Below are 13,751 nucleotides of genomic sequence, written 5' to 3' on the forward strand. Positions count from 1 at the left end.
ACTACACGGACTCAGATGGCAAGCGTTATCAGTGGGGTCCGGAGCGGATTAGAGTACCTGCCCCAAGTGTTCCGGACTGGGAAAGACTCTTGGGAGCTTTGCATAGCCCAAGAGGCAAAGGGAAGGAGATTCAATTATGAGCAGGATTATTATTTTTTTTTGCTAAGCCCAGTAGGATGGGGCCTCTGAGTCAGATTTAATTGAACTTAGTTCTGTGACAGTTTCTGCATAAGGTTCATAAACATGACATTAAGATGAACAGACCACTGCCCTGGCTCTCCAGGGATTTGCAGCCTCATGGAAAACTCTCTGCCTCCACATTAGTTCTTGAGAACATTCTGAGGAATTTTGTCCCATTGTTATCCTTGATCTCTACAACTGCATCAAGTTACTGGAGTCCATTCTGCAGATAAGAAAACTGAACTTAGAGTGGTTTAGTGACTTGCCCTTGGCCTAAAAGGATCAGACCCAGTGCCAGGATATAGTCAGAAACTCCAAGCCTCGTTCTTTCCATTGCACCAGGCGGCTCTGCTCATTCACGAGAGATGAGGAAACTCTGGTTAGGCAAAGGGCAGCAGATGGCTATCAGGAGTACTCTGATCTCTTGGGCTTGTTTCTTTATCTGTAAAAGGAGAATACTGCCTCACTAAGTGAACAGGATTTTTTATGTGTGATGTACGTAGGCACGCAGGTATGTACGTACAAAGCAAAGTGCTGCTATAACACACTGGCAGAGATAGAAGGAAGCTGCCAAATATTTTTTTCTTTTAATTAATTAATTAGGCTGTGTTGTGTTGTAGTTGCAGCATGAGGGATCTTTGTGGCGGCATGCGGGTTCTTTTTGTTGCAGCGTACGGCCGTTCATTGCGGTGCGCGGGCTCCTCTCTGGTTGTGGTGCACGGGCTCCAGGGCGCACGGGCTCCAGAGTGCACGGGCTCACTAGTTGCGGCATGTGGGCTTAGTTGCCCCGCTGCATGTGGGATCTTAGTTCCCAACCAGGGATCGAACCTCCGTCCCCTGCACTGGAAGGTGGATTCTTTACCACTGGACCACCAGGGAAGGCCATGCCAAATATTCTTGAACAGAGTGATGACAGATTAGAAGTTGTTTAGGAACATAAACTAGGCAGCTAAGTGCAGAGCGGGTAGAGGGGTTAGATGGGAGACAGCGCAGTCAGCCCAGAGGGCTGTTTGCCACAGGGAGAACTGATTGAGAACTGATTCCAGGGCGAAAATCCCCCAAATGCCATATTCTCGGCATGTTATCCTTAATGAGAGGGAGAACTGTAAAAAAAAAAAAAGCAAATGCCACATTCGTTTAGGGATAACTTGTCACTTTGGGGGAAATAATTATGGTTAAACCATACTTTTTTGGCACTGAGTTAAAAGTAGTTACCAACCATATTTGCCTGCTCTCTCAAGCTGTAAGCAATTTCATCAGTAAAAGACTAATTGAATGTTTGAGAGTATCTAAAAGAAATGTACCAATTAAGACAAAGTGACTGTTTCCTAAGAGCTTTATACCTCAAAGGAGAGAAAATGAATACCACAGATCGGGATAACAAATTAGAAGGCAATTTTACAAGGGTGAGGAGAACATTGTCAATGATCTCTGGGATTCCTCTAAGCAAAAAGTTACAACAGACTTTCAGCTTCCTATCTTCCTAGCTTTTAAGTGTCTTCCGAGAGTTAGTAATAAAGAGCTTTGCAAGCTGATCATCTCTGCCAAGGTGAGAAATCTTAGTTGAGTAGAGCTGAAGGCATCAGGCTGAAGTGCATTCCTCTTTGGTCCAACTCGGCCGGCAAATCTTTATCTTAGGAAGGAGGAATACACTTGTTTTTCTCATGGCTCTTGCTTTATAGAAACAAGAGAAAATGTCCTGATAGAAAACACCTTCAGTGAGATTCCCCAGCCGCCTTTGTTTTTTTTTTTTTTTTTTTTTTTTTACTTCTAGGCGCCTCTGGTAGCAGACAAGGCATGTTGGGGCAGAGCCTCGGATCCTAAGGAAAGGCCAGGTTAGGTAGGAGCTGGCAGCTCTTCAAAGCCATGCCACCCGAAGGGAAATGTACCACGACACGGTCTGGGTGGCACTGACTGAGGATCTGTGCTGAGGTGCTTTGTCAGGCTTGGCCTCAGCCATCTCTAGGAAGACCTCCAAGGTTCTAAACTAGAAGAAATGGGCAGGAAGTTTGGTCCAAATTAAACCCATTAAAAAAAAATTTTCCTACAACTTCAATGCATTATTTCTTGTAAAGAAATAGTGATTTACAAATGAGAACTCTTTATTAAGCCCTTGGCTAGTAGCTAGCATTCCTTGAAAATAATCAAGCCACAGGGCTTTAAATATTCTAAATGTATTGCCTCTAAAATCAGGCGAAATTGGTGGTTCTTCTATAGCTTCTTTCCTAATCATGCAGCATGAGTTACAATATATTTTGTGGAACTAGGACAAGGTTTGGCACCAAAGAGCCCTCAAGATTCAAATCTTTAAACTGTTCACTCTGATTTTGAGCAAATTAGTCCTCGGCACTAGTTTGTTAATCTGTAAAAAGGTCAAGATCCCGAGGAATAGATGGCTTTAGAGGCCATGTGAGTGGATGGGAGGGAAAAGCTGGGGGTGGCCCACAAAGAAAGAACAGCGTGGTCAGATAAAAAGGATGAACGGGGGGTGGGGAATCATTACCAATGGGGACAGGGTTTCCTTTTGGGATGACAAAAATGTTCTAAAGTTAGACAGTGGTGCTGGTTGCACAACTAACATACTAAAATCCATCGGTACACTTTGAAAGGGTGAATTTTGTGAATTGAATTATATCTCAATTATACTGTTATTTCAAAAAATACTTACTATTAATTATTTATTTCGGTTGCACCAGGTCTTAGTTGCGGAACGTGGAATCTTCGTTGCGGCATGTTTAATTGCGGCATGCGGACTCTTAGTTGTGGCATGCATGTGCGATCTAGTTCCCCGACTGCATTGGGAGTGTGGAGTCTTACCCACTTGACAACCAGGGCGAGTCCCTATGCTGTTATTTTTTAAAAAGGATGCAGAATACATGAATGAGAACATTTGGAGAGGTAATGGGAAGTGAGGGATTTTCAAACTCTTTTGCGGGGTGGGGGTCCTCAGATCTATACAATTAAATGTCATTATTTAGGGAGGGCAAGAAATTGTTTTTATTGCTAAATTCTACTATTTTACATTTCCATCATACTTCCTGAAGTTTCATTTTGCTAAGAGATTCTCCTTCACTTCTTGGGCTAAATTATTAGTGGAATATTCCTATGATGTTTTTGAATGATAGGTGATAGCTTTTCAGTGCCTGTACTGTTTCACCCTGGGTTTTAGGACACCATGAAAAATACTTATTAATACCAAAGATTTCATAACACTACCCCAAACTGCCTTGATGGCACTATTCCAATACAAACAACAGACACACCATTCATATTTCTAATTTATTATTAAATTACATAACAAAGCTTCTTCTATACAGTCAGAAAATGCACATTTAGATGAGAACAAAAAATTAAGTACAAATACAATAAACCTGGTTCCAAGAAGCCATTTTAAAAGCAAAAAATTAGAAAGTGCATTTGGAATAGATTTTTTAAAACCTGTATTGGCATTTTTCATGAGGAAACATCTTCCATCATGGTAAAGTGTGATTGGAATTGATTTCCCTCCCTAAGAGCTAAATAGGATAGGAACAGATGCAAATACTTTGATACTAAAGTAATACTTCTGATACTTTGTACTAGGCACAAAGAAAATGAGAAAGATCCCTTAGGACATGGCTCAGCTGTCTCAGCTTCTTATCCAATAAACATCCTCAAGAGTCACTTGTTCCTCATTTTCTTTTGCCCTATAAAACTTACGGGTGTGCAGATTTATAAAGGAATAACAAGATTAGTTTATAAAGATCATGATGAAAAGCTCTATATCTTTTTGGAGACCAGGCTAAACAACCCCTACCCCAAAAGGAGAATAGAACACAATCATTTTAATTCCCAGCAGAATCCATTTACTCTTTACATTTGCCACAAAATTCAGTGTAACACTAGACATGGCCATTTATCCTCAATAGCTTAATATTGCAAGTTAGAAAATGCAGTCAATTTCCAAGAAATCATATCTGGCTAGTGATCAAACATGAGGTATTAGAAAACCAAAAAGGCTAGTCCAGTTCTTTAAAGTCCTTTTCCTCAGGTTGAGATCATTAACAATGAAATAGAAAATTAATGGTGGGAATGCAAGTCCAAGGTGCCTCAATTCCATAGAGGCCAAAAGTCATTGCATCAAAAAGCTCCGTAAGTACATTTTTGTATTCAGCGTCCAACAGGAAAGAACTAAAATCAATATTAATTGGTTCCAGATACAAAAAGTGCCCTCATGATGACTCCTCTCACTGCTCATCTCCACTCTCAGGATTGTACTCCCATGTCTGATCTGAGTACTCGGCAGTATGGAAAAAGGCATTCTCTATAAAAGTGAATTTTGGTAAGCAGGAGAAATGAATAATGGAGAAGAAAAGCCCATATTTTTCTAACATTAGAAAAATATGGGTATGCAATGCTGCAAATTACAGGGACTCCTTCAGCATCGTTATTAATAACAGTAAGAAGAATATAGAAATAGCCAGGAGAGATCAACTGAAGCACTTGAATATCTGGGCTTGAACTTGAGTAATAGATTCATTAAGCATTTTAAACTAAAGTTATCAGCGCACAGTAAAACAAACTCTCAGAAGTATACCTTTTGGAATTTTCTGCCCTTTTTGTTGCCATGGTTTTTCATACTTTTAAGTGAAACGGAAAGTTTTGAGTGGTTATTAAGAAGATCCCAAAAGGAAAGATCCATCATATAAGACAATAGCTGAGAGAGAATAACTTCCTGTAAGAGGTAACCTTTGGGACAAGGAATAGAAAATTCCTTGGACCTGGCTCTGATTGGCTCTCATAAGCAATTTACTGTTGGCCCCTGAGCCTAGTAACTGGTTTGTAAGGACAGCAAAAAAGTTAAGAAAACCAAGCTGCTAAAAAAAAAAAAAAAAAAGCTAAATGGCACGAAACTGAAAGAGTTCAAATCAGCTATCACGGGATCCAAAATAAGCCTCTACTTGTAAATGGCACACTTCTATCCTCGCTCTAGGGCCTCCTTCTGCAAAAGAAGGAACCATAAAGGACAGAGGAGCACAGCCCTAGCGCTCTACGTTTGGCCCTGGGTTACCTCACTATGGGCTACAGCACTGGGAGGTTAGTCAGACCTACCTGACACCAACATCTACACCACGCTTTTTCAACTTCCTCAGAAGAACTAGTTTCTTTATTTTCATAAAGAAAATAATCAACATAATTCTATTACTTCATTTAAGCACAACCCTAGTGGAAAGGCTTCCCAACCATCAAAAGTGTTTGTTTGCTCAGCTGCAGCAAAAGCTAGATTAGCTTGGGTCCTAGTTTTAGTCTCACACCACCACCCATTAATGAACACACCAAACACACCAGTAAAAAAGACTGGTAGTATCATTAAATAAATAACTTTATTTATACTTCAGATTTTCTAAATGCCGACTATACAGCAACCAAAGTCCCATAAATTCTAGCTGAGGCACAACCACCGATCAAGACCCTTTGAAAAATCAAAGATAATAAAGTGTCAGGGGAGAGAAGTTTTGTTCTCCCAACAGAGAATTAAATAAATGAACTTATTTCTCTGATCTTTTAAGGTTCACACTGGGAAAACTTAAACTTTCTTTTAAGGGCATCCCCAATCAACTGACTGATCAATCAACCCATATTTAGAAAAATAAACCCCATAGTTAAAAAAAGTATCAAACACTCTTCCTACCCAGAACATAGTAAAACTTTGACACCAGCATGAAAAACCTCTCCGTTTCTGCACCAGACCAGAGGTTAGTCTACCCATCAGCCTGTAATCAAATTCATCTGAATATCACCATCAACACTCTGTGATGTAGTTAAGAACTACATACTAATATCCGTTTATTCCCCATGGCATGGTCTTAAGCCAGTACTATAAATACCATAGTAAATTCCAAAGGTGAAGAGTAGCCTTCTTTCTTGGTGAGGAATACAGCTGTTGGAAGTCTTCGGCCTATTTGTGGTAGTTCAGTTAGAGAAGTAATAGATTTACAGAAACTGAGAAATGGTTAAACTTGAAAAGATTTCTGGTGGGTGGTTTAAAATTTTGTCACTGTCCAGGGTGGTAATAGAAAACAGGTGCAGATAGAGATAGATTCTGTTATATGCACCTTCAATAATAAAGCCATTCTCTGGATGTTTGAAAAAGCTTAAGAGATTTGGAATGAATAGGTTTTCACAAAACACAGAATTCCTGGTACATCAGACAGCGGTTCTTAAACTTTTGCTCATAAATGTGGAACACTTACAAATGGAATTATCTGATGGTGACCCCTCACTCAGTGTCTTTTTACATGTGGCCTGTTAAAGAGATCTCACTGAAAACCAAGCGTTCCCCTCACTCAGTTGCCGGTGTTAATCCTGACATGATGAAGAATAGTTGCAATGACAGACACTGGCTTTTTGTCATGGTAGAACTGAGATTTCATTTTCTTACAGTAGTAAATATTAACCCAATGGAAGAGATTAACAAAAAACAGTGACTGACCAAAAAAAAGCCTGTCATTCTTGATGATTTTCCAGGAATACAGTTAACCCCAGAGTGTGCACTATTAAAAAATAAAATAAAGAAAAAAGCTTTTTTGCAGTACTTGTCTTCTATTTCAGACAACCTCAACTGGGTTGAAGTTGGTCTGTGAGCATCTCAAAGATTCTTTGAAAAATGTAATTTTTCTTGAATACCGAAAGAGTTGGGGACAAAGTAGAAATTTATAGCACAGATTATCAAGAAATGACTTGTGATTTCTCATCATGAGTGTAAAATAGAAGGACAAAGACTATTTTTATTCACAACCCCATCTGGTGGCTGAAAGGAAAGCAGTCTTTGGATATAGAGAAACCTGGTTTTCTGAAGAATCCAGCTGTAAGACCGGGCTTGTCATCAGCCTTCAACACTTTCACCGAGGCACGAAAACTCTGTTTCTGATGGGTTTACTTACCTCTTCGGGAGACAAAAGCAACTGAAAACATTTATTATTTTTTTAAAACTAAAAACAGAAGGAAACGTGTGTTAGAAAAGATAGCACAGAAAACCTGTGACTTCAGCTCAACCTGACCACGTCACAGAGTCCGTCACTATCAGTCTTGAATTAATCCTGCCGGTCAGGCTAATTATCAGGTCAGTCAACTTCTCCTTCCTACTTTTTCTTATTCCGGATCAGGGTGTGAAAGTGGTGGCTGTCAAGAGTCCCTGGAGATGTCTCATCAATGGAAAGCATACAGCAGCAATAGGATGGTACAGACACCAATAACACCGCCCAGGATGAGTGAGTCTCGCCGCTTCCTAAGGTTGATCCTCTGGATAAGGCTGTTCACAGCAGGAAAACGATCTTTGGGAAATCTTTATTAAGGTCATATTTGGAAGAAGCCTCTTTAGTGAAAACTCACAGGAATCACAAAAACAGAGATCAGTGGAGTCCAGAAACGATAAATGATGAGAAGAAATAGAGGGGAAAAAAGTCACACTGAGGGAGCTACAGCAAACACAAATGCCCTACTGCTCAAGGGCAAATTCAAGTCTCCTAGTAAACTGCAGTACACAAGAACCATGAAAAGAAAAAAATTAACAGCGAGAGAAGAAACAATGATGACTGCTACCATGTACCGAGGGATTGCTATCAGGGTGGGAGCCCATGTGGTCGGGAGAGAGGAACCCTGCAGGGCACGGAGGTACAGGTGCAGCCAGCTACCACCACCATTATCCTGAGGTTCCTGTCTTTCCTTTTTTTCCTTCTCTTTCTCTCTCCCTCTCTTTCTTAAACCCCTTTTCTCAGGAGACTGGGAAGTTTTGCCAGAAAGGTTTTGAGGAATATGTGATCTTCTCCCCAAGGTGATAAGCCTCCTTGGATTCAGGTAATTGGTGGGAACAAACTCTTAAGTGTCTCTATAATCAAGTACTGGTTAATTATTTAAAATTTTATATTTACTTTACAGCAGTAGGCAGGATACCGTAAGAAAGTGGGTTAAACTGCTCTGGCTGTCCTATTTGGGGAACATAAAGAAAGGAAAGAAAATTTTCAATTTTAGGAGTTTTATAGCAGTCACAACTGCATTTTACTTAGTACTGTAAAATAGCTTCATATCTTACTTGTTGGTATGTTGCAATCAAAGCACACGCTTCTGCATCCTACATTGTTTTGCATTTCTAGCACTGGTTTCTGACTACACACCTGCAGGTGCATCCTCTTTGTTAACAGAGGTATTGTATCAAGGTCAAGAAAAGCAACAACAAAATCACCTAGGTTACTAGAGAGCTGGAATAATCCCTACTCCCGGTGAATCCTCACTGCATTTTCCTGTAAATAAATGACTCTCAGCAGGGACTGTATTGTGTATTTATATACTCTACATATTGTATGTAGAGGTTATGTTTTTTCCTAATCTTGAATTTTTCTGTGCCTAATGAAGAGAACTTTACACACTGTAGGCATTAATGTGTTTTTCAAATTAATCAACAAAAAAAAGGGGACAATTTGCAGAAACAACTTTTAAAATGCAGAACAGAAAGCATGAAGTAATGTGCAAAAACTTATACAGTGTAAGGTACAAATCTCTTTTAAAGCAAATGCTTAATCTTTTCTTGCTTGGTAAAAGAAGGGTCAACAACCCTGTGAGAGAAAGTAAGAAAACTTTTGACATTAGGAAACCCTGTCTATAGTGGACACATTTCTATCTAGTTTATTACCTTAGGGGAACCACCCCCCTCCTTCTATAATAATCCAGTTCAGTTCATGTAACAGGGTGGGGCTGACCTTGTCCTCTGACATCAGGTGTACATACGCACTCAGGATTGGCCAGAGAGAATACTCACTCCCCTTGGCCAATGGCTGGGTTAGGAATAGCCTGAGGTAACTCAAGCTAGGGCAACCACAGTCCTCTTGGGACATGTGCCAGAGCTGTCAGAAAAGATGCCCGTTTTCCATGAGAATTTTTGAACTGCTAGGAGGTGACTCTTGTAGCCATCTCTATCGGCACGAGGAGGAATCTGCCTGAGAATGAGGCCAACACACAAGAAAATAGAAATAAGAGAGGGAGTAGGGGAACAGAGAGCAAAGGCAGATTCTTGATAATAAAATCTGAGCCCCTGCTTCCAGCTACACCTTAAGCCAAATTCTACCCCTGAATTTTACAGATATATGAACAAATTAATTCCCTCCTTTTCTTCCTTAAGTCAGTATGAATTAGGTTTCTATTACTATCTCTCTATGGAGTCCTGACTAACTCACACCCATTTTATTTGATTTTTTTAAACATAATTTTGGGAATGATTCTAATTTATGGTACTGGTAAAATGAGATAATGTATATAACAGTACTCTGTTAACTGTAGAGCCCTATATAAAATATAAATGATTTTGGAGGTGTGGTTTTATACTTAGGGTGACAAAGCAAGAACAAAATTCACCAAAAACTGGAAAATACCAACAGCCTTCAGGATATTCCTTTCCTTAGGCAAATAAGGTATGAAACTAAAAGTGACCTTAAATTATCTAGGACCAGAAGATACTCAACTTTTGAAAGTTAAAGGTCCTTTCCCCCTTAGTAATTGGGGGAGGAAACTTTTTCTCTAAGAAGGCTTGACTTCTCAGAGTAAACAAAATGTTTTAGCTTAGCAGGCTTATCAGTTTCCCTGCTGGGTTTCTCAGAAGTAGCAGTAATACTACTTTAAATTGGGAAACTGAAGAATTAAAAAGGTAGAGGTCACAATAAACAAGCAGCAAATCTATCCTAGAGTTTAGCTTGTGCAAAATGAAACTACGCCACCAGCAGTGACAGCTCATTTACATGTATGGCTGTCTACTTCCCTCTCTTTCTAAGCATGTGCCACTGACTTATTCTCCAAACTGAATAAAGAAAGAAGAAAAAGCACATAGTTTATGATGTTAGGTAAAAACTGTGTACACTGTGGAGTTCTAAAAGTTTAAAAGTTCAAGAGCTTTTAAAATGTAAAATAATTCTATGAATTTGAAAATTCACATAATTATTTTCTAGATCTACTAGTATTAACCCTCTGGTGTGCAATCTTTTACATATGGCATTAAACAGTATGATCGTTCAGGAGTGCAGGGCATATCATAATACAGAATTACTGATGGCCTCTACTGTTACTGATGATGGCAACCTGTCCAGAAGAGGGGGAGAGTGGTGAAGCACATACACAGATTTTTTTCCCCAAAAAAACCCCAGATTTCAAGCTTTCAAAAAGGATACTGGCCAAAGTGTTCATTTTGCTCTGAATTGACTTCAACATTCCTCTCTGTGAAGTCATATTTTCTTTTGTTGCCATAGCAATGCTGCAAGGGAGGAAAAGAGAAGCTCAATAAACTGATGTTTCAAGATGATCCTGCATGCGTTCATCATACTCTTAAAAGTAAACAGAAAACTAAGGTGAGCACATCACCTTTGAAAAGCACTGGGCAGGAACATGGAAGAAAAAAAAAAATCACCTCCCAAGTCATCTTCCCATTGTCCTTTTTCTGAATGACCACTTCATCCCCAATGCTATTCTCTGATATTCTTTTGGACAAGGCAGTGGACTGTTTCCTGTGGGTTGCTTTTTTTTTCCCAAAGTAACAAATGAAATAAGACAACTGACAAATCACACATTACAAAAGCTTCTTAAAATGGTTTTAAAAGGGGCCAGGTACTAAAATATCCTTAATCAGGAAAAACCCTTGAGAGGGAAGTAGGGAATTACAATTATAAAAATAGAACCAAAGGTGCAACATATCACAAAATATTTATATACAACCAGCCCTTAACTTATGGAAAGATCACGTTCCAGGGGCTTCCCTGGTGGTGCAGTGGTTGAGAATCTGCCTGCCAATGCAGAGGACACGGGTTTGATCCCTGGTCTGGGAACATCCCACATGCCGCGGAGCAACTAAGCCCGTGAGCCACAAATACTGAGCCTGCGCTCTAGAGCCCGTGAGCCACAACTACTGAGTTTGCGTGCCGCAACTACTGAAGCCCGTGCGCCTAGAGCCCGTGATTCGCAACAAGAGAAGCCACCGCAATGAGAAGCCCACGCAGCACAACGAAGAGCAGCCCCCGCTCACCGCAACTAGAGAAAGCCCACGCACAGCAACGAAGACCCAACTCAGCCCCCCCAAAAAAAAAAGAAAGAAAGAAATTTATTTAAAAAAAGAAATTATGTTCCAAAACTCTATTTGAGACCCAACCAAGTAGATTTTAGGACACACATGCAACATTAAGCTAGTTTCCAAGCCAGGTGACAAAGGTCACAGATTCATTAAGCAAATGAGAAAGAAGGGAAGTCACTTTTTCACTCTTTGTAGAGTACAGTTTCTTTCATGTAACTACTTTGATGTGCTTTTTAAAGAAATCTCAGTTAATATCTTTTTGCTATCGCTGCCAGGATTATTAACTTTCAATAGTCTTATCTTCTTGGACATTAGTATCCTAGAGGGCAGGGTCAGTATACATTTTGATACGTAACACACAGGGGAGCGTTTTAGATACTGATATTATAGAAAGCAGTAGGAAATAGGAAGTTCTTCAGTAATTCTGAAAATATGTGAAACATTAAAAAAACCGAAAAGCAACAGAAATGAAGATATTCTGGGAAGATGGTAGAGCACAAATTCTTGACCTTATCTCTGGCCCAGTTTCCTCTATGGAAGAACACAAGACAAAGGCAGACATGCCGGGGAGGGTCCATCTGAGGTCCCAAGTTCTCTTGAGATCTCGAGGGAAGAAAGCCAGGGAGGGCTACACTCTCTCAAGCAAGGGAAGAACCAAAGAACTGATGGCAGGGAAGACTATATTTTTCTTCAAGCCTGGGGCAAAGATGTCGGTTTCACTGCATCTTGAGAAGCCCAGACAGTGGAAGGTAAGGGTCTGCATGCACAGGGGCTGCAGTGATGTACTGAACTGCTCAGTCCCTACAGCTGGGAAAGGCCTGCTACACACAGCCAGAGAGACCTATAAGCAGACAGCTGACATCTACAAGCTGGTGTGACAACGAGCCCCTAAGAGGGAAAACTGCTGGGCCATCTACTGCCACCTGTATGTACCTGCTTTAGGGTCTCTAACAGCCTGACCTACCAGAGGGCTAACTGAACACATTTTTGGACAGGCCAAGACCAGGTATGCTTCTGGAGGAAAATGCTAGAGGGAGTACTTGGAGCAAATGACAAATGAATCAACTGAAATTTCAAGATCTGAGAAGGCAAAGAAGAAACAAAAGTGTGTAGGGAGATATATAAAAGGATAAGCATTGTTTGGAATAGTGAAAGACAAATGAAAAAATACTCCCCACCATCACCCCCTCCTCGCAAAACCTGGTAACAACACTGGAATGGTTTAGTAGATTACTGTATACCTATACTATCAAATAATATTTGCTTATTAAAAGAGTGAGTCAGAATTATTTCCATTAACCGGGAGGGATGTTTATGATATACTGAATGATTTAAGTGAGCCACAGAATGTGTATAGTATTAGTCCTTTTTTATTTTAAGAAACACTCAAAACATCTTTGTGTATGTTTGTATGACAGTGAGAAAGCTATCAGAAAGATACATAACTGTCAGCTAATACAAGTTACTTCGGGGGGTAGGAATGGCAGGGCACCACCAGGAGACAAACTTTTTCTTTATACATTTTAGAATTATTTAAATTGTTATAGTAAGAACATTGTACTTTTATAATACATAAACATGTAATAAAGAAAATCAAAAAGAAAATTAGAGGAATTCCACCTGAGTGATTAAGAAATGTTAATAACATTACTAGCACCAAATTCCCTACTGTTATTCACCTCAGTACCATTATGAGTCAAGTAATGATTTATAAAGGTTTTCCCAGATCCTAGAAAATCTAAAGAATTGAAGGGATCAGGTATATCGGAAGACAGAATGAACATTTGTGGAAATTTGTAAAAGGAGTTGTCAGACCCCTAAATTACCTGCTCCAAACCATGCAGGCAGGTGACTGCCCTCAGTTCAGCAGAAAATCTAACCAAGAAGAGACCTACAGATACTGACATTTTAAAGCCCCCAATGAAACAGCCAGGCCCCTTCCTGATCACCCATGGGGAAGCCTCCCACTCAACAAATCCTACCACTCACGCACACAGAATGAGCGTCCAATCACTAGATTTGGAGCCTCACCCTTAAATGTGAACAAAGAGCCAAGGTTCACCAGACATTTGAGGAGAGCCTCTAACATAAAACGCAGAGATCCAAACAAACCAACCAGCAAACAGAAGAGTGATTCTGAGGAAACAGAGGCAATAAAGGAGGCTCATGAAACTCTAAAATCTAATTATATTTAATGCCCTCCGAGATAAAGTATCACATCCATGAAACATACAAACATAAACGTGTGTGTGTGTGTGTGTGTGTGTGTGTGTGTGTGTCTATCCCTTTAGAGAGCTCGTGTAAATTACAAAAAGGAGAGTGGAAATAAAAACATAACAGAAGCGTTAGAAGGAAAAATTGAGTAAACTTCCCAGAAAGTAGGGAAAAAAAAAAAAAAGCAAGACAGAGAAAAGGTAAGAAAGGATCAAGAAAAGGTAGGGAAGTAAGAGGTACAAACTATTAGGTATAAAATAAGCTGCAAGGA

At 39.9% G+C, this 13,751-nt stretch overlaps 1 protein-coding gene across 2 annotated transcripts in view; it reads right to left on the bottom strand.

The window, feature by feature from the left end:
* Window positions 1-2,562: 2,562 nt before the first annotated feature.
* Window positions 2,563-13,751, bottom strand: part of GOSR1 (golgi SNAP receptor complex member 1) — a 51,011-nt gene continuing 39,822 nt past the window's right edge. Inside the window, exons 8-9 of one of the 2 annotated variants that reach the window (XM_079904825.1) lie at window positions 10,374-10,456; window positions 2,563-7,493 (exon numbers count right to left, since the gene is read on the bottom strand). In XM_079904825.1, coding sequence (XP_079760951.1) covers window positions 7,369-7,493; window positions 10,374-10,456 — 208 coding nt within the window. In that variant the 3' untranslated portion in view covers window positions 2,563-7,368. The remainder of the gene's footprint in view (window positions 7,494-10,373; window positions 10,457-13,751) is intronic. The other variant, XM_079904824.1, reaches the window with a different exon arrangement.

The sequence above is a fragment of the Stenella coeruleoalba genome (assembly GCF_951394435.1).
Source record: "Stenella coeruleoalba genome assembly, chromosome: 19".
Taxonomy (NCBI): domain Eukaryota; kingdom Metazoa; phylum Chordata; class Mammalia; order Artiodactyla; family Delphinidae; genus Stenella; species Stenella coeruleoalba.